Source organism: Sus scrofa, chromosome 14 (assembly GCF_000003025.6).
Source record: "Sus scrofa isolate TJ Tabasco breed Duroc chromosome 14, Sscrofa11.1, whole genome shotgun sequence".
Classification (NCBI taxonomy): domain Eukaryota; kingdom Metazoa; phylum Chordata; class Mammalia; order Artiodactyla; family Suidae; genus Sus; species Sus scrofa.
In genome coordinates, this window is record NC_010456.5 from 43,390,196 (window position 1) to 43,411,446 (window position 21,251).

At 41.8% G+C, this 21,251-nt stretch overlaps 1 protein-coding gene and 1 long non-coding RNA gene across 4 annotated transcripts in view; both read left to right on the forward strand.

Annotated features, from left to right (window-relative positions):
• The window catches only part of GRK3 (G protein-coupled receptor kinase 3), a 140,372-nt gene that overhangs the window by 84,941 nt on the left and 34,180 nt on the right, over window positions 1–21,251 (forward strand). For all 3 annotated transcript variants that reach the window (XM_001924379.7, XM_021073437.1, XM_013982990.2), the window contains 6 exons: window positions 2,871–2,922; window positions 4,652–4,743; window positions 7,969–8,068; window positions 15,038–15,116; window positions 17,593–17,723; window positions 20,245–20,339. In XM_001924379.7, the coding sequence (XP_001924414.2) occupies window positions 2,871–2,922; window positions 4,652–4,743; window positions 7,969–8,068; window positions 15,038–15,116; window positions 17,593–17,723; window positions 20,245–20,339 (549 nt within the window). The remainder of the gene's footprint in view (window positions 1–2,870; window positions 2,923–4,651; window positions 4,744–7,968; window positions 8,069–15,037; window positions 15,117–17,592; window positions 17,724–20,244; window positions 20,340–21,251) is intronic.
• Window positions 8,076–13,763, forward strand: LOC110256776. The gene is made up of 2 exons (XR_002338736.1): window positions 8,076–10,393; window positions 10,999–13,763. It is a non-coding gene; the product is annotated as an uncharacterized LOC110256776 (long non-coding RNA).

Below are 21,251 nucleotides of genomic sequence, written 5' to 3' on the forward strand. Positions count from 1 at the left end.
GTTGTAAGTCACCTGCGAGGGTTCTGGCTCTCTGAAGCCCCTTGTTGCCCAAGCTCCGCTCTCTACTCAGCCCCGGTTCCTCCCTCCCTATCCAGAAGCACCCATTCTGGTAAGTAGATAGTGGCCGGGAATCCCATGGACACACAACTGAGTCTGGACCTGGGAGCCACCCATACTTCCTAAAGAAGAGCTTGGCACAGCAAACCCATGTTTCAAGGGCAAAATGTATGTTTGAAGGTGTTCTGGTCTTTACCTAGGGGATGGCTGCAGGTTGATTCTCCTCAACTCTCCTCTTGGCCGGCAGGACACTACTCTCTCCCTGGTTGTTCACTCTCCCCGGCTAGTTTACAAGTTCCCAAAACACACCAGATCACTGCCCCGTTGCCAGCTCTGAGCTCCAGAATCTGTGAGAAGAGAGCATAGGCACTACCCACCACACCTAGTGAATTCAGATGAACAGTCATGGATCTATACGCCCCAATGTGGTTTCATCTCTTGCACACAACATACTTTAAAAAAAACGATTTGAAATAACTCTCAGAAACTCAAAATTTATTTTAACCAACCTCATAGAGATGTTAGGAGGATCAGTGAAACTTTCTTCAACATCATTTCAGATTCCTTGAGAAAAGACGCTATGTAATCACCAGTTCTTCTGCTTTAATTCCTTTTTTTTTTTTTTTTTTTTTTTTTTTTGTCTTTTTGCCTTTTCTAGGGCCGCTCCTGCGGCATATGGAGGTTCCCAGGCTAGGGGTCTAATCAGAGCTGTAGCCGCCGGCGTATACCACAGCCACAGCAACACGGGATCTGAGCCGAGTCTGCAACCTACACCACAGCTCACGGCAACACCGGATCCTTAACCCACTGAGCAAGGCCAGGGATTGAACCCGCAACCTCATGGTTCCTAGTCGGATTGGTTAACCACTGAGCCATGATGGGAACTCCCTGCTTTAATTCTTAATTGGATTATTAGCTTCAGAAATATTTTAAAAATATCCTTAGAGAGCCTATTAGATGACTCCCTCAGGGAATGGGGATATTTGGATGGCTGAAGGCATCGTGTTATAGTGCTGCTAATACCTATATCTGGTACTTCATGAGCTCTCGCTCCCTACCTCCATCCCTTCCTGCCTTTCTCCCTCCTTCCCTTTCTTCTTTTTTAAAAAATTCATTAATTTATTTACTCATTCATTCATTCATAGAACCCCAAATGCTGTGCCTGTGCAGGGAATCATGCCAGGGGTTAGATGCAATCCAACAACCATCAAGGCTGTTCTTTGCTTTTAAGGAGTATTTAATCTGAATGCATCTCTTTCAAAAAATATATTTTTTTCTTTTTAGGGCCGCACCTGTGGCATATGGAGGATCTTGGGCTAGGTATAGGGTCAAATCAGAGCGACAGCTGCTGGCCTACACCACAGCCACAGCAACACCAGATCCAGCTGCATCTGTGACTTGTACCTTAGCTCTCAGCAATGCTGGATCCTTAACCCACTTAGCAAGGCCAGGGATCAAACCCACATCCTTACGCACACCATGTCAGGTTCTGAACCCACTGAGACACAATAGGAACTCCTGAAAAATATTTTAAAACACATGCCTTATCGATATGTTGCTTATTAAGTTAAAAAGGGAGTCAAGGCGTTCCCACTGTGGTGCTGCAGGTTAAAGATCTGGCATTGTCTCTGCAGTGGCATGGGTTCAATCCCCAGCCCAGCGCAGTGGGTTAAGGAACCAGCATTAGTGCAGCTGTGGCTCGGATTTGATCCCTGGCCCAGGAACTTCCATATGCGACAGGTGTGGCCACAAAAAATTTTTTTTAATTTTTAAAAAGGAGTAAAAGTAATGTCTTTATTAAATAGATATGGGAGTGACATTTTTCTTACTTCATGAATGAGAAAACCACCCTCCAGCAGTGGAGTGACCTGTGGGAGCCTCTTAGTGCAGGGTGATTTACTCCATCCTCTGCTTCTCACCTGGGGCTTTCTCTGCTGCACTCTTTGTATCTTTGTGAGGCAGACATTGGTTTGGGTTCAGATGTGGCTCCATCCATTTTCTCTACGTGACCGTGGTCTTTTCTGGAAGTTGGGAATCATCCTAGTACCATGTCACTGCGTTGTGAGAGGAGTAAACAAGCAGGGCCTGGCACATAATAAGCACTGTTTAAGTATTTTCTACCCCATAATTATTCATGAACATTAATTTTTTTTTTTCTGGCTACACCCTTGGCATATGGAAGTTCTCGGGCCAGGGACTGCATCCAACCCACAGCTTCAACTTACACCACAGCTGCAGCAACACAAGATCCTTAACTCACTGCACTGCAGCGAGAACTCCTGTAAACATTTTTTTTTTTAACCACTTAGATCTGCACAGTCCCATATGGTTGCCACTAGCCGCATGTAGCTATTGAACTCTTTAAATATGACAGGCTGAATTAAGATGGGCTGTAAATGCAAAATTCACACCAGGTTTCAAAGACTTAATACAAAAACAAGAGTGTAAACTATCTCAGAAAAGTTTTATATTGATCATGTGTTGAAATGGTAACTTTTTGATATATTGGATTAAATCAAATATATTATTAAAATTGACTTACCTGTGCGGCTTGTGTTACCTGTCTGTTGGTTGACGCTGATTCAGATAAAGATGTTGCCATAGTATAATGACAGTTAAAGGAGAAACACAAAGTTTTCATTTTGAAACATAAAATAAAGCCTTGAATACTGGGTAAATGCTCTATGAAAAAATGTTTACGGAGACATATTCCGTCTGAGAAGCAGCACAAGTAATACGCTTCTAGTTTCTTTTAGAACATTGTTCTTTAAATCAAGTTAACTTTTTAATAATTCCTTAACATTCTTTTTCAGTGACAAGTTCACTAGATTTTGTCAGTGGAAAAACGTAGAATTGAATATCCATGTGAGTATCATCTTTTTCTTTCTTTTTTTAAATAAAGACTTCCTTTGGCTCAACTTCGTGAGAAAATATTTTATTCGGGAGCGTACTCCCAAGGGTAGTACTCTGCCTGAACAGATGTCCTGCTTACAGCTTTCTGCATGAAGAATTCATCCTCCCATCCCCAACTGTAAACACTTGGAGTTTTAATTCTCTTTTTTCACATTCTTATAAGAATGCATTTATTTATAGGAGAAAGGATATTTTAAGTGATCACTGACCCTTTATAGAAATAGTAGTCAAAATGCAAGTCTCATACATAATGTGATTCCTGTATGCCCGTGCCCTTTGCCATCCTAGTAAAGTACCACCCCCGGCCTTTTTCCTTATTATTATTAGATGTAGTCATGTAATAAAAATAATGGTGATCTTTTACTAGGCCACAGTTTGATCTTTTTTATTATTTTGAGAATGATAAAAGCAGCCCCCAAAGACAGGCCACTGTCTAACATGTATCCCCTTAGTGTTGCTGCTTTTAGCTTTCCAATGTCAGTAATTTCAGGCCTTGTTTTTGACCTGCTTTCAGAGCCTACATTCTTGCCTTTTCCTTTATGCTCTCCCTTCACATTGGTTTGCAATTGAGAAAAAGAAATAACTAGATTCTTTTTTTTTTTTTTTTTTGAGTTTTTAACTTTAACGGTACTGTCGAAGAAGGGACAGAGTTGGTTTTTCTGTTTTGTTTTCCTGTTAACCTCCCCTCTCCATCCCATTTCCCTATAGGATTTAGAAGCAAGAGACAATAACATATATTTTTTTAATGCCTTCCATCTGCTGTGGATCTTTCTCGCACCTGTGCTCCTGTAGCCAGCCTGGTGTCCTCATGTTCTTATGTCCTCTGAGCACCAAACATGAAGCTTGAGGGCCAGATGCCCCTGCCTGGCTGCAGACATGATGTGTTAAGCACTGTCTGGAGGAAACCCTTCATTGGCCAGGACCCTTCATTGGCCAGGACATGAAAACTAATAGGCTTTTGCTGTTGTCTGATGGCCTGTTACCATTAGCATAGGACTGTCTGCCTTTGTACCATCTAATGCTCTGAAAACTCCTCAGGAAGAAGGAAGGCACTGCTGAGATATTATTGACAAAAGGAAAGTGCTTATGAATAAAGCCTCTTTATTAAAGTTACTGACACTTGGTCTGGCTTCCCGCTCACATGCCTAGCATGAGTCCTTGCTACTCACTGACGTTATTGATAAAAAAGTCACATGGCCAGCGTCTGTTGGGCTTTCTGATCATATGGCCCACTGTTAAGAAAACATAAATATCCTTGATGTGGACTTATTTTCCTGCCATGACAGTTCCTGGCATTGCTGGACTGTTCCTAAATTTTAGACTTCAGAGTAACTGAGGTTTCTTTTTTATTTTGCCTGGAATGTTTGCCCTCCCTTGTCTTCACCGTGTGCATCTTATCATCTAAGATTAGTGGGATTAGAAACACAAGGAAACTGGGCTCCTGCTGTGTCATCTTCCCATTTGCCTCCATGGTGTGCATTTTGTGCAGTTTGCATAAAAGGAGGTTCTAGAATGTCTTGCCACCTGTGCATCTCATCTCTCAGCTGGACGAAGCAGTCCCGGAAATTCAGACGGACCCCTGCATCTGAATCGCTTTTGATAACTGTATATGTTTTGCATGAAAACAATGCCATGGTTTTTATGCAGCTTTACATTCCCATTTTGCATTTTGAATTCACAGTTGACCATGAATGATTTCAGCGTCCATAGGATTATTGGACGAGGAGGATTCGGTGAAGTATATGGTTGCAGGAAAGCAGACACCGGGAAAATGTAAGCTTTCTACATGCATGTATTTTGCTGAGGATATTAAGAGGATTTCATGCTCACATCAAAAGAAAATCCCTACAGAGAGTTATGGAAGCCCATGATCTTACTGCTAAAGTGATTTACCTCAGAAGGAATCGGGCTGTATTTTGTAAAGCATAGTAAATGAAATCATCTGGAACTTCTGCCTCTTAATGCTAAATGGGAAGGTAACCAGAAACTGTGTCAGGAGCCACAGTGGTTCAGGCCATCGGTGAAGGGCCAGGAGTCCAGAGGTGGCCAAGAAGGGATGTTATGCAGAGCCCTTCAGTCGATCAGACTGCAAAGAACTGTCGGCTTTGCAGGGAAGAGCCATTCCCTTCTGAATAATGACCTACCTGTGACTTGACTTGGCATGTGCAGTTTGGGGTGAAACAGTGTTCCAGGGGACATTGGTCCCATAGACAGTAGCTTGATGTGAACGAGTGAGACACTCTTCCACAAGGGTCCTAGCCTTGAAACTCCATCCCTCGTCTCAGTTACTTGTCCTGGAAGAGGTTGATGTAAAGCACTTCAGTGCCCATGAGCCAGGGGTCAAAGTCTTCTGGAGAGTCAGCGGTGGGGATAAAAAAAATTTTTTTTAATATGGAAGCAGTTTAAGTGAACTTACTTCTGAAAGCAAAAGAGAATGGAAGAATATTAGCTGGACCCAGAACTACCAGTTTGATCATGTAATGGGCGTGTTAGATGGAATCCTCTGTAAAGCTTGGTTTATAAAGTCCTTGAGTCGGTGTGAGAAGGAGTAATCAAGTCCCCTCATTCAGCCCCTGCCACCCCCCACCGCTGCCCCAGAGACTCCCCTGGGTCATCACGCAGCCTCTGCCCTGGTCTGTCCTGGCATCAAGTTCTGCCCTCCCCATCCCCACACAGGCCCAAGCACTGGCACATTTTTTATTATCTCCACTAATTTGCACCACTAATTGGCACCCACTGATCTTCTTCCTGCTTTGGGACCCCATGCGGGGCGAACTCACTGTCCAGCACCCACATGTCTGGAGTCTGGTGCCAAGTGGAGACAGGGTACCTAGTGATCCAGAGTCTGGGTCCCAACATCATAGATCAGATCCACACTCTCTGGCCTGAACAAAGTCTGTGTTTTCTCTGAGCCTTCAAAGTCTGTGTTTTTCTTATTGAGATAAGAAAAGCATCTGCCTTGTTGTGAGAATTAAGTGAGATAAGACATTAAACATTTGGAACCCTGCCTGCCCTGTGGTAGGTATTAGTAGACAGAGTCCCCTACAACCCAGCTCCCTGATAAAATGTCCCTTCCCCACCTGCACTGTGTGGTGGGCTTCTTGACCCTCAGTGATGATCTTTATCTGTCGTTTGTTAACCTTTCACTAAGTTTTAGTTTAACTTCGTCATAGCCACTTGTCGAGGTGTTGAGGATACCTAGTCTGTCACGTGATGATGTAGGAGTAAACAGTATCAATTTATCTCTTCATACACATTTATGGTCATAGCTGACTCTCGGAAACCATAGGCCATGGTATATCGTCTTCTGTCTCATAGTTAAGAGTAGACGCTTCTCAGGAGTCACACAGTTAGAAAGTGGCCACACTCAGTTCCTGTGAATCCTTGAGTATGACCTTGGTAGCCTCTGGGTAGCCAGTGACAGTGACCTGCCCCCTGCCCTCAGGGGCTCAAGAACTATGGATGCTGCCTTCTCTGGTCTGACATGTAGAGGGCTTATTAAACACTGTCACGGCAGAGAACAGTGATAGAAGTTGCATGAGGCATCTTAAAAATTCTCTGTCGTAAATATTAAGTATTTCAAGAGCACATGTCTGGGGTTCTCAATATTCGATCCCTAATTAATGTTTTGTCCATGGATTTGTCATATATGACGTCTAGAAGAATGGATAAAAATGTCAAATTTGAACATCTATCTCTGTTTTGCTATAACTCATAATGTTACAAATTATGATCTGTGAGAAATAGGTGGATTTCGTGTGTCCTACCACAGTCAGACAACTGATATATTTGGGTATCATGAAGTACATCAGTGGGAATTTATAGTCACACAGAATTTTCAAGCCCCTGCAACCCTGGTAAAAATGTCCTGCTGTAAAAGCATCTGCTTTCTTTAACCTGTGATTGAAGAGTATCCGGAGTTATGTGTCTGTATTTCCTTAATATGAGTTAGTTCTAAATCTTCAAAAACCTTAAATTGTCAACTGTTTCTTCTCAACTAACTTTAATATAACTTGAATATAAAAATTTTCCTGATTGTTTTTATTATTTGAAATATGGCAATTTAAGCTTAGATCAAAAGCAAATCAATAAAGTAGCATTTGAGAACACAGACTTTTGCACCCATGCTTTTCCCTTCCCATTTGGTTCATCATCAATGTTTTAGAGTCTCACACCCTACACTCTTAGAAAGTCTTGACCACTGCTGAATTCATAATTCCTAACTGCTAAATATTGTATGTACAACCCCCTACAACACACACACACCCACACATGGAGTAGAAATAGACAGTTGTGATAAATACAAAATCCTCCAAATTTGATATCCATCTACTTTATGCTCTTAATTAACTGAAATGTCAATTCATATAATGATAGAAATATCTTAATTAGTGCTTGATTTTTTAAAAAATAAGCTTTTTGTTTTAGAATAATTTTTAGTTTACAGAAAAAGTGCAAAAATAGTCCAGGGCATTCCCATGTACCCCATACCCAGTATCCTCATCTTACTTTAGTATGGGACACTCATCCCAATGAATGAACTAATATTGGTAAGTTATTACTGACTGACACCTCCACTTTGTTCAGATTTCCTTCATTTTTTTTTTTTTTTGGTCTTTTCAGGGCCGCTTCCGTGGCATATAGAGGTTCCCAGGCTAGGGGTCTAATTGGAGCTGTAGCCACTGGCCTACACCAGAGCTATAGCAACGCAGGATCCAAGTCACGTCTGCAACCCACACCACAACTCACGGCAATGCCGGATCCTCAACCCACTGAGCAAGGCCAGGGATCAAACCCACAACTTCATGGTTCCTAGTCAGATTCGTTAACCACCGCGCCACGACAGGAACTCCAGATTTCCTTCATATTTAGGAAGCCTTTTGCTTCTTTAAAACACTTCCCAAATCTTTAGAAACTTCCTTGAGTATGATGTGTATGGTTTAAATCAGCTTAGATAAATTTTCACTGTAGATCTTTCAATAATATTTATGTTTCTAGGTATGCGATGAAATGCTTAGATAAGAAGAGGATCAAGATGAAACAAGGAGAAACATTAGCCTTAAACGAAAGGATTATGTTGTCCCTTGTGAGCACAGGAGTAAGTATTCAATTTTGAGCAATTTTTTGAAAAAATTTATTTGTTTTTCTATATCAGGACAATTTATTTAAAATACGGCCTCCCCCCACCCCCTGTGAATTATGCAGCTAGCCAATTTGAGGGATTAGAATTTATAGCAGGGAGCAGCAGCATTCAGTTAATTTAAGTCGTAATTCAGATATTACCTCCTTTCTTTCAACGGCTGTATCCGAGGCATACAGAAGTTCCCGGGTCATGGATTGAATCTGAGCTGCAGCTGCGACCTACACTGAAGCTGTGGCAATCCTTTAACCCACTGTGCCAGGCTGGGAATAGAACCCACACTTACACAGTGACCTGAGCTGCTGCGATTGGCTTCTTAACCCACTGCACCAGAGAATTAGGAAAGTACTAGCAACCATCACTGTGCATACCTATGACTTGTCCCCTTGGTGCACATTTATGATGTCCTTCTTTGAGGAATGTGGTTTCAGAGGTGGTAGAAAATAGTCATATGAATGACAAAAAAGTCACTTGAATATAATTATGAAATGACTGCATGACCAAGAAGGACTAACCCAGAGGAGAAGAAGGAAGAGAAACGTACTCCTGTCCTTCACAAACAGAGAGGAAGCGCCTTGGCTTAGTTAAACCCAAGTTGTCCCTTTGGGGTGCTGCCCAGTCAGTGTTTCATTTGGAGGGGATCTTTCCTTCTCCCCACTTGCTATTCTTTCTTAGCTGCTGTGGATTCTTGTCTTTCCCATTTCCAGCACTACACTTCTGCCTGGTGGATGTATTATTTGTATGCCATGCTGTCATTTTTAGCTCAGCATATATAAAAGCCAGCTTTTACCCTTGGTCACCTTGACCTGCAGAGCAGTGTCCCCATTCTGATTCCTTTTTCTGTTAATTGTATTACCCAGGATCAAGACCTTGGCTTTTATTTACTTGTACAGATGTATATAAAGACATCCAGAAAAACCCACCATCCCAGAAACCTGGGCATTGCCCATGTGCCCCAGCAGGCCTGCTGTCCAAGGTTCAGAGGAAGCCAGGGGGGTCAGGGTCTAGAAGGAAATGAGTGAAATGAGCGTGGAGTGACCAGACCCAAGCTGTGGTACTCACAGGTGAATTTAATGTTGAACACCAAGTAGGAAGATTTATATGCAAGTGAGCCATGGCGGGGTGGGGAGTTGGATGGGGCTTCAACACTCATAGCTGGGTTCTAAATAAGATCATCTTCACCAAGAGGATCTGAAAGACTTGAATCTTACTAGTGACTCAAAGAATTCCTTTCAGCTATTAAGCAAGGAACCTGAGACCTAGAGACATAATTTCCTTGCCCAAAGTCCCTGGACTTCTTAGACCTTCCTAGTGTTCCTTTCTCATCACTTTGCTGGCTCCATATTTTGTTTATCAAATTTATCTATATTCGTTGTACTGTGGTTTATGTTATTCTAGCATCATTAGCTTTAAGTGGTTTTAGAAAGGCTATTTGCTCTTGAAGCCAAAGAATATCATAATTTAGCTCAACTGTAACAAACGAAAATGCCATCGCTATAAATAATCTGTAATGATGTGCCTCCACCTGCCAACGTATGGACATTAAGCATTTCAAATAAGACTTCTTCTGTGGGCATGACCAGGATTTTAACTGATTCAGTGGTATCTGAGTTGCCGGCACTGTGTTGGAATCAGCGTGAATGATATTGGCTTCTAAGATCTATTGGAAATACCTGTCTTCATTTCAGAAATGGGTGTATGCTTACTGCAGTTTTTAAGTAAAATATTAATTTTTAATCCATTATCTCAAAGCCCTGATTGTTTATTCACAAGATACCCTGTGGGAAAAAAATTTGGTGTTGGAAAAGTATTCATACAATTTTAACTTTCGTGTGGCATTTTTATGTTTTATCCAGGTGAGGGGGAGCATGGTGAAGCAGTTGTAGACTTCCTCACTGGGCTGCCCATAAGAGAATAAATGAAAGATTGAGGTTATATTGGGCTACTGCTTCGAACTAATTTAAAAGAATGGTTTATTTTTTTGTTGTTGTTCAAATATATCCAGACCTTTTAGCATTTTAAGTACAGAATTTAACCAAAAGAACTGTAGTAAAATTACTTAGAATTGTTTTTGCTCTTCAAAAGCCACAGTTACAGGATGTAAGTAATCTTTAGTTTAAAATTGCCTCATCAGGTGACACTTAAGAGCAGCCTGCGTCAACAGGATTTCCTAAGGTGTTGGTGTGAAGATGAACCACAGGCCCCCATCAGTTTTCTTTTTACCAGAGGATTGTTTTTCAGTCTTAAAATGAAGATTCCTACTCATCATCCCCCATAGAGATGGTAGGACATGCTAGTCCCAGTTTTATTCTGTAACTTTGGGATAATGAAAAGGGAGTTAGGATGGTATGGCCACAACTGGGAGGAGCAGCAGCACCTTCATTCATTAAGTCACTTACAGTTCATGAGACGTGTTGCTCGTTCATTCCTGGAATGTGCTTGAGTACCTGGATTGTGGTGGGCACCTCGCTACCAGACAGGGGTCCTGAAGTCCAAGTTTGGTCCTTGCTCTTACAAGAACTGCCTGGAGTGAGAGAAGGTGGTACTTGTTCACACAACCTTGGGAATGTATGGATGGTTGGACCACAGGGCAAGAGCTACAAAAGACAGGTCCACAGTGCTTGGAAGGCATTCACCAGAGGGGAGATGTTGTCAACAAAGGCCCCTCTGGGGTGTGTGTGGGTCCTGAGCTTTGGCGACTCGCAGAAGGCTGGCATATCTGGGGTCTTCAGGGATGGGGTGAGGACCACAGGAAGAAGCTGGGTGGAGAAGCAGACAGAAGCCAGGCCAGACAGAGCTTTCTGGGGCAGTATTGAAGCTTTCAAAAAAAAAAAACCTTACATAACATGATAAGCCTTGCCAATCTGAAACGGGTCCTCTGACTGCAGTGTGGAGAAATTTTCTGAAGGAGTACTTTGTGATCTATTTCCTCACTGTCTCATACGGAGCTCCTGCAACAGGCGAGATGTTTTGCTCACTAGGTAAGAAATCAAAGGAGACAGTTCCTTGCTAAGGAGCTTTTATTTAAGGATCCACCTGTAAAAAACCCCTGGGTCTTATCTGTCTTGAGTTTGTAATCAAAGCAGAACATCTTAACCATAATTATCTTTGAAACTGTACGAACACCATCATTTCACTGCTGCCTGTTTTCCTCATGGATCCGTCTTCAGTTCTGTGTGTCTCAGATTCCACCCAAGACCCAGGGTGGCATCTGCTCAGGGCCTGAGAGTTGAAGGATTGTGGTCAGCATGTTCTGTAGAGGTAACCAAGTCCAATCCCTTTAACTGAGCTTTTACTTTTCAATGCTGTAGAAACCTTGCCTTTGCAAGTAGCATAACCTAGAATGACTCTGGAGAGGGTCAGGAGTCTTGGGGTTTGACTCTTGACTGGCTACCAAATTTCTTTGTGACTTGAGGCAAGTCATTTTCCTTTGGGGCGGGCCAGGTGGGGGGTGCGTTTCCTTGTCTTTAAAGAAGTTGGACCAAGTGATTTTTTTTTTTTTTTAAAGTGCTTCCTACTCAGGTAGCTTATGATTCTAGATCTGCAATTCACATCCCATCTTAATAACATAGTATCTTAACTGCACTTTGACCATTTGCTGTTTTCTTGGGGTTGTCCTTAGAAGGAACATACCCCATCATGTTTAGAAATCCCCCCTTTCCAGGATCTCTTAGTCCCCTGGATGGAGTGAGCAGAGTTGCTTTCTCAGGCTGGGAAAGATGTGGACTTTACTAAGTTCCTGGTCCACCCGCTCCTCTGCTCTCCAAATGAATTGCTCATCAGATCAGGAACTGGAGTATGTGGGGAACCCCGTAAAGGCAGTAGCATGACATTTGGAGCAGAATGAGCCATCTGCAGCCGACTGTGGCAAGGTCTGGTGAAACTCTAGTGGGGTTCCAAGAAGGAAGTTCTCCTCCCCCGCAAGAACCGCGTGGCTTTTAACATAAAGTCTAGCACCTTTATTTTACCTATTTAAAGCAAAATAAGTCTTGAAATTAGTAAACATCAACACCATCTCAACAGAACTCTAAGGAAAACTAGGTAGCCACAAAATGAATCTTATAGTTCGCTCTGGAGTAATTTCCCCTAGAAGATTTGTGAAAACCGCATTCAAGTTTATGAATCTTGAATATATAGGAATGTGTTAAGTTTGTCAGTGTGCCCTGAATCTAGAGGTTAGAACAAGGCGAATTCTGTTTACAGATTATTCTGTTGAAATTTGAATATTTTCTGTGGAATTTAATAATTATTTCTGGTAGGAAAGCGGACATTGATATTTGATGCCATTATTCGAATCAGTTGAGAAGCGAGCATACACTGTATATTTATCTCCATGGACCTAGTACAAGATCTAGTGTGGCACCGATGGATTTTCATAAAGGAACGCATGCTGGTATCTAGCCCCCAGATCAAGTGAGAGAGTTATCAGTGTTCCAGAAGTCTCTTTGTGCCCCTTTCAGCTAATCACTCACCCCACACCCAAGCTAACTACTACCCAGATGTCTAGCACTGTAATTTAGCTTTGCCTTTGTTGGAACTTTACATACAATGTACTCTCTTTGTGTTTGGCTTCTCTCACTCCATGTTGCTCTCAAGATGCACTGCATCGTTGCTCATAGCAACAGCACCTTCTGTAGCTAAAGAGCAGGGGCCAGCGAGCCATGTGTGTGGCCCAGGGACCAAATCTGGCTTTTGTTCACAGCACATGGATTAAGAATGGTTTTTCCATTTTTAAAGGATTGTCAAGAAAAGAAGCAAACAGAGACTGGATGGGGCCTGCAAAGCCTAAAATATCTACTCTCTATCTCTTTGCAGAAAAAGCTTGGTGACCCCTGCTCTCTAGTATTCCATTGTAGAAATGTGCCACAATTCATGTTTCAGTCCTAATATTGGTAGACATGGCAGTTATTTCCTGGCATGGGCTATTTTGAATAGTGCTGTGAGGACCATTGTCACAAGGTCCGTTGGTGCACATAAGTACAGATTGCTGTTACATAAATACCCTGAGGTGGAAATGCTGCTCATAGGGCTTGCAGGTGGTGGTCAGCTTTAGCAGATACCACCAAACATCTTGTGAAAGTGGTTGTACCATTGGACTTTCCCAGCTACCATGTTGGTAGTTCCAGTAACTCCTTTGCAACACTTGGTATTGTCTGTCTTTTTAATTTTAGCCATTCTTGTGGGTTTTAGTGATGATACATTATGCTTTTTAATTTACATTTTTTTGGGAATAACTAAGGTCTAGCATCTTTTTGTAGGCTTCCAGGCCATTTGATACTCCCTAATGTTAAATGCCTACTCTATTATTATTATTGTTTTGTTACTATTCTATTGGGTTGTTTGCTTTTTTCTTTATTGATTGATGAGAGTTCTTTATGTAGTCTAGATATTATAGAATATATAAATATTATGTAATCTAATATTGTATATTCTATAATATATAGATATTATATATTCTAGATGTAAGTACTTTGTGTATTTATGGATTATAAATATCTTCTCCCATTCTGTGACTTGCCTTTTTACTCCCTTAATGATGTCTTCTGAAGAACAGAAGTTCTTAATTTTATTTTAGTCTTGCTCATCAGTATTTTTATCACCAGTGCTTTTTGTGGCCTATTTAAGAAAATCTTCAAAAAAAAAAAAAAAAAAAGGAGTTCCAGTCATGGCGCAGCAGAAACGAATCCAACTAAACCATGAGGTTGCGGGTTCAATCCCTGGCCTTGCTCAGGGGGTTAAGGATCCAGCGTTGCCATGAGCTGTGGTGTAGGTCGCAGACATGGCTCGGATCCTGAGTTGCTGTGGCTCTGGTGTAGGCCAGCAGCTACAGCTCCAATTAGACCCCTAGCTTGGGAACCTCCACATGCCACGAGTGCAGCCCTAAAAAGACACACACACACACACACACACAGAAAATCTTTAGCTTAATATCCTGAAGATGTTCTCTTTGGTTTTCTTCTAGAAGCTTTCTTGCTTGACTGTTAGTCTGTATCCACCTGTAGTTGATGTTAGCATGTGGTGTGAGGTAGGGGTGAATGCTCACATTTTATCCTACAGATGGCTTCTTTCCCTGGCATCATTGATTGGAAAGGTCATGCTTTTTCTTCACCCTGCTGTGTCTCTTAATTACAAATCAGTTACCATTTACATGGGTCTACTTCAGAATTCTCTGTTCTCTTCTACCAGTCTATTTGTCTGTCCTTGGGCTAGTTTCACACTGAATTACTGTTGCTTTATCATAACTCTTGATAACTAGCACAATGAGTTTTCCAGCTTTTTTTTCTTCAAGAGTATCTGAACTTTTCTTGGCCATTTACATTTCCACATAAATGTTGGGATCAGTTCATCAATTTTCATTTTAATTAAGAGTACATGAAATCTATAGATTAATTTGGGGGAAAATTGACATCTTTACAATTGGGTTATGCGATCCTCAACCCTGGTGTATTTTTCCACTTTCAAAAGCTAATTTAATTCCATTTTCATTCTCAGGGTTTCAAGACAGTAATACAGATAACATTTTCCCCTGTGGTATGGTTCTTCCAACTTGAGAATCAGAGATTGAAATGGATATTTGAGTAGCCAGAACCAAAATGTAGACCAACAAATAGACTAGCAAGCAGCATTATTTTATGTGTCGAGTCTTAGTCTTTTGAAGAAGATAAAGGTAGAAGAGTCATGATTGCATCAGAGTGACAGGACCTTTGAGTTCATCTGCTCCAGTTAGCAATATTGTGTCTGCATGAATTTTATCATGGAACCAGACCCACTTCACTGTGTCTGTTAAAGCTACCACGTAGGGGTCTGTGTTTCATGCACAGGGCAATAGGATGGATTGAAAAAAAAAATGTGTAGATGGTGTTTGGTAGTAGATATGTTTTCCAGAACAGCTTTTGCTTTTCTTATGTATTTTTTTTTTAACTCTAGGATTGTCCTTTCATTGTCTGTATGACTTATGCCTTCCATACTCCAGATAAACTCTGCTTCATCTTGGATCTGATGAATGGTAAGGAATACTTGGCATGTCTGAATGCACTGAAACTGTGCCATGATGTTCGGTCTTAGCATGCACTGCTCCAGACAGACTGGCCATTTGGGTTTTTCAGATAATTAGATTCCCCATGAAGTTTAAGGAAACCTTTTACTCTTCAATCAGCAGTTAAAATTCATTTAAAAACATTGACTGGCATTTTCCTCTGGCCCTCCCAGTCTCTCCTCAGGAAGTAGCATTTTCTAGAAAAGATTTCCATGAAATACTTAAAACACAGTGAAACTTGATTTTCTAGACTGCAGCTGGCCTGGACTTTTAGTCAGCTTGTTTCTGGCCCTCAGCTTTAGGAATGAAAGGTATATAGGCCAAAGGTAGAAATGTATTTAAAAACTACTTGCAGGATTTCCCATGTGGCTCAGTGGTTAACAAATCTGACTAGCATCCATGAGGACACAGGTTCAATCCCAGGCCTCTCTCAGTGGGTTAAGGATCCGGCACTGCCGTGAGCTGTGGTGTAGGCCGGCAGCTACAGCTCCGATTTGACCCCTAGACTGGGAACTTCCATGTGCCACAGGTGTAGCCCTTAAAAGCAAAAAAACCCCAAACAACAACAACAACAAAACACTTTGAAGAACCAACTTTTGGCCAGTACAGATTTTAGCCTAATCTTCTGTACCTTTAGCCCTGATCCACTGTACATTGATCTTTTAAACTGTGAATGATGACCCAAAGAATACAAAAAGAGTTTTGGCTAGAAAGCAGTTTCTAGAAAGTGACATGTATATATTGAAAGCATTTTTAGTAAAAAGAACAGAAATGAAAAGGCTTACAGTTCAACGAATGCAATACCTTTTTGGAAGTTCACTTGAAATTTTAATAATACGGTTTGAGTGTTTGAATTAAAATCAGATTTATCCAGGAGGTTCCCCTTGTGGCTCAGTGGTAACGAACCTGACTAGCATCCATGAGGACATGGTTTCCATCCCTGGCCTCGATCAGTGGGTTAAGGTCCATTGTTGCCGTGGGCTGTGGTGTGGGCTGCAGACACGGCTCAGATCTGGTGTTGCTATGGCTATATTATAAACCGGTGGCTACAGTTCCAATTGGACCCTTAGCCTGGGAACTTCCATATGCCATGGGTGCAGCCCTTAAAAAGACAAAAAAAAAAAAAAAAACAAAAAAAACAAAACCCAAAAACAAACAAACAAAAAAACCCCCAAAAAACAGCGTGTAGGAATTTCACAGACACAACAATGAGCAGAAGAAGCCACATGCAGCAGCATATACCCTGCATGGCTCTATTTCTGTGACTTTCATAGCTGGCAAAACTAATTGATGGTGGGAGAAATTGAAATAGCATCCCCTTGGTCTAATCAGGGGCTGTGAGCCGACAGACTGCCTGGGACAGACATGCAGAAGCCTTCAGCAGTGCTGGAGATCTTTTATATTTCGACTGATAGAGCCTATACAGGAATATGTTTGTGTGAACAGGAAGATACTTCTCAAATCAAGGGCAGTGAAGTTGGACACACATGAACCTTTGTAGATCAATGGAGGCTCTTCCTTTGTAGTTTATGAGAACATTACCCTGTTGCTGGCATTTTCTGTCTCTATAACTTGAGGTCATGTGATGATTTACTTTTTCCAGCATTTTGTTGTGAAAAATTTCAAAACTATGGAAAGAATTTTACCAGGGACACTCAAAACCCCATCACCTGGGTTTTATCAATTAAACTTTTACTTATTTGCTTTATCAACTATCTACCAACATTGTCAATGTGTGTGTTTTGTTTCCTTATTTGTTGTCCACAGAGCAACTTGCTAAGCCGTCTACTGGGTCGCAATGTGGGTCGACTCAGTTATGAGACAGGACTCCAGTGATCAAAGCAGAGTCGCTGATCCTCCCCACCCCCAACCCCACCCTCTGTGATGGTGTGTCTGGGAGCTGTGAAACTGATCAGAGGACGGTGGCTTTGTTTTATATTGTTCCAGCCATTGTTGCATCTAAGGCTTCCCAATGTTTGAGTTTTCCCTGTAATTTTTATGTTTTTAATTTTTTTTTTTTTTTTTTTTTTTGCTTTTTAGGGCCACACTTGCAGCATATGGAAATTCCCAGGTTAGGGGTCCAGTCGGAGCTGCAGGTGCCACCCTATGCCACAGCCACAGCAATGCAGGATCTGAGCCGCATCTGTCACCTACACTACAGGTCACAGCAATGCCAGATTCTTAACCCACTGATCGAGGCCAGGGATCGAACCTGTAACCTCATGGTTCCTAGTTGGATTTGCTTCCACTGCGCCACAATGGGAACTCCTTCTGTGTAATTTTAAAAGTGTTTTGTCAAATTACAGAAAACAATTAGATAAATAGACAAACCAGTAGCATAGTTTACCTTTATCGACTGTATCCTAGCTTTATTGACTAGCCTAACAGTAATTTTTCTTCCCTTTAAATTAACACACTGGATTAAATTCCACATCTCTGACTCCAGGGGGCGATTTGCACTATCACCTTTCACAGCATGGGGTGTTTTCTGAGAAGGAGATGCGGTTTTACGCTACCGAAATCATCCTGGGGCTAGAGCACATGCATAATCGGTTTGTCGTTTACAGAGACTTGAAGGTAAGGCTGTTTGACAGACTCTGTAGCTGGGACCTGTGCAGGAGATGCTACGTTGTGGTCATGTCCATCTCAGCCCTGATAAAGTCATCACCTGTGTGATGTCTGTCTCCTTCAGACTCTAAACTCTCAGAATCAAGTCCATCCTACTGGTCTCCATCACCTCTGCACCTGGTGCAGCACATATACCAACTCAGAAATTTTTGTTGCTTAAATCATGAAAAGAAAGGGAAGGGTTTTTTTGGGTGTCACCTATTTTATAATTGATTGTAATTCCATTAATGTTCACTGAGCAATTGGTTTGACCCTAGTGCTGTGTGTAAGCAGGAGATGTACCAAGGTGAACAGGCAGAGAACAGACATCTCATGGGACGTATCTGCTGGTGAACCAACACGTAGAATGACTGAATCATAACTCATCTGAGGCAGGGCTGACCAGCTGGGGTGGAGTGGCTGACAGCTGCAGAATTTTCCCCAAAGACCACTCTTGGAGCCTCAGATTGTTTTGAGACTGCCTTAAAAAAAAAATCACTAACAGATTTTTAGATCCCTGTCTGCCATGCCTGGGCTTTTTCATTATGGTTCTCTTTAAAATCTTACTGGATTCTTTACAAATGAAATACGTACGTTCTGAATTTTTCCATCCCAGACATGATGCTTGTCCTGGGTTTTGCATTAAGGAGGGAGCTGGGAGTTTGCTCAGTACATCTGTGGGGATATTCATCTAGCCAGCAGTATGAAGATGGGGATAGAGAGGAAAAGAGACCTGATAAATTATAGAAATTATCATGTAGAAATATAAAGGTATAAATAATGGTAAGAAGAAAAATCATAAGTATAGTAACTTCCCAAGATGAGAAGACTCCAGGACAGTGTATTTGTCTCCTCTCTCAGATTCCTTCTTAAATTGAACCCAAGTTAACCAACTGAAATGTACAGATGATGTTCCTTTCTCTAAGGAGCTTGTGTTTTGTTATGTTTAATTCTCTCTCTCTCTTTTTTTAGGGCTACACCCAAGGCATGTGGAGGTTCCCAGGCTAAGGGTCAAGTCAGAGCTGTAGCTGCCAGCCTACACCACAGCCACAGCAATGCCAGATCCAAGCCTAGTCTTCGACCAATACCACAGCTCACAACAATGCTGGATCTTTAATCTACTGAGCGAGGCCAACCCACATCCTCATGGATACTAGTTGGGTTCGTTACCCCTGAGCCACAACGGGAACTCCTGTTTAATTTTTTTTTCGTGTTTTTTTTTTTTTACCGTCACATGCAGCAGCTTGATGTAGGATCTCAGTTCCCAAATCAGGGACTGAACCTCGGCTGCAGCAGTAAAAGTGCTGAATCCTAACCACTAGACCACCAGGGAGCTCCCAGAGCTGATTTGTTTTGAATAGCTTCTTAAGGTTGCCTTCTGAGAATCTAAAATGTCTTTGTCTGAGAATCACAAGTCTTTGTAACTTTTAAAGCTCTCTGCAAGTTTAAAGAATTACTCCCTTAGCCTTCATATGAGCACAAAGAAGGGAAAAAAATGTGTTTTCATCAAATTAGAAATAATTAGACACTGGTTGGCATATGACATTTTATTTCCTCATACGAATTTTACAGAAGAATAAAATACATGCTAAAGGCCCATGAAACACTATTGTAATATATTTCAATTTAAATCTATAACCGGTTTCTAATCATCTTGATGCAGTATTTTTGTTTTCTAAGCTATTTAGTAGGCAATGGTATTATCTAATTTCTATTCAAACTTAATTCTAGTCACTCATGATTATTCATGCTTCAAGTTTATAATGGCATGCTATTATTTTTATTTCAAGCAAAACAATAGTTGATCTCCAGCAGAAAAATATCAAGATGACTATAATTCAATGTATATTAGGGAGAAGAGCTTTGTTTTCCGTGATTAGGCTGACCAAATCTAATCTGAATGGATACATTTCATCAGAGTTGTGGTCAAAATCATATTTGGGGCCCTCTGTTGATGATGTCCTAATAAACAGAAATGACATTTATCGGGATTAGTGTGGCCCCATGGAATAGTTTGATTTCTTAGGTCACTCGTTTGTAGATCCTTACAAGGATCTTTTCTCTGCTGTGTTTCATGGCTTCATTCTCCAAAGTGCTAAGGGGGTCACAGAGGCCAAGGGGCCGGTGGGCTCCCTCCCTTTGTGGAAAGACTGCCTGTTCCGGCTGGATGGCCGTTTTTGCCGTAAAAAAAGGAAATACTTGAACCCTAATGAACAGTGGTCTTCACCCTCCCATGTTACCCACCCTGTGTTTCATTGTGTTTCATTGTCAAATGAGTAGAATCCTTCCCATCTGTCATTACTGCTTTCCCGCCGTGACACTAACATGAGACATGCGCTACTTGGGTGTGATAACATAATTAATGCTAGAATTCGAGTTTAGGGATGAGCTATGATAAAAATAATAGACATCAAGTGCCCATAGCTTTAGAAGTTCAAAGCTGCCAAGATACCTTGGGGATTCTTGAAGATGGTTTTCTCTTTTGTTTCAGCCCGCAAATATCCTCTTGGATGAGCACGGACACGTTAGGATATCAGACCTTGGTCTTGCCTGCGATTTTTCTAAAAAGAAGCCGCATGCGAGCGTGTGAGTAGAACATGAACCCTGTTCACTGTCATTTCCCATCGTGACCCGTTTACTCAGTAAAGAGATGTGGTCAAATGACATGGTCATTTGTTCCTCCAGTTTTTCTCGCCAGCAGTAATTTTCATTATGTGGCAGTGCCAGGCCAGGGGAAAGTCGCCTCAGCCAGGCTGTGAGGAAGGAGACAAGGGTGGTCGTGGGAACACTCAGGGACCCACGATGTAGCCACCCAGGGGCAGGGTGGTCTCAGGGAAAGATAGGGGCCTCAGCCTCAGGCCAGAGTCCATGCTGGCAGTGGGAGCCTCAGGCTGTCAGTGTACCTGCTTGACCCTCAGTCTCTTCGTCTGTAAGGTAGAGGTCATGACAAACCCCTGAAAGCTTGTGTGCCGAAGAAGGTGCACAGGCAGCAGCATAGAACTCTCCAAGGAAGGCCTGCAGGTCAAGTTTTTCTTTCCATCTACTTTTTCTTCTTTTTCAAGACAGCTTTTTTTTTTTTTTTCTGAAAGAAATTAAGAAGTTCTTTTAATGAAAAAAAAAAGTCATCTCCTTGCAGTTCAAGCTTTTAACGCAGGTCATGTTGTTAGATTTCAATGTTACCTCTGTTCTCTAAACAACCATGCAGAGGAAGCTCCCTGATGCCATGGCCTTTGGCCACACCTTCCCCTCAGTGGGCCCTCAGCTGCTCCCAGTGTGGCCGTGCTTGCTCCATGCCTTTTGACACTAATTCCCGAATCTGGGTTGTTAAACTGATATCAGGAAGATGAAGTGGCTGTCCTGGGTCACAGCAGAAGCAGAACAGAATATGTACTGGTTTTCATTCCCGTCTCTCTGGTATCAGTGTATTTGCGTGAAAGTATGGCCAAGTTTGCAGTTTGTGGAAAAACATGACTTTTGCTTATTTTCTTTTTCAATATA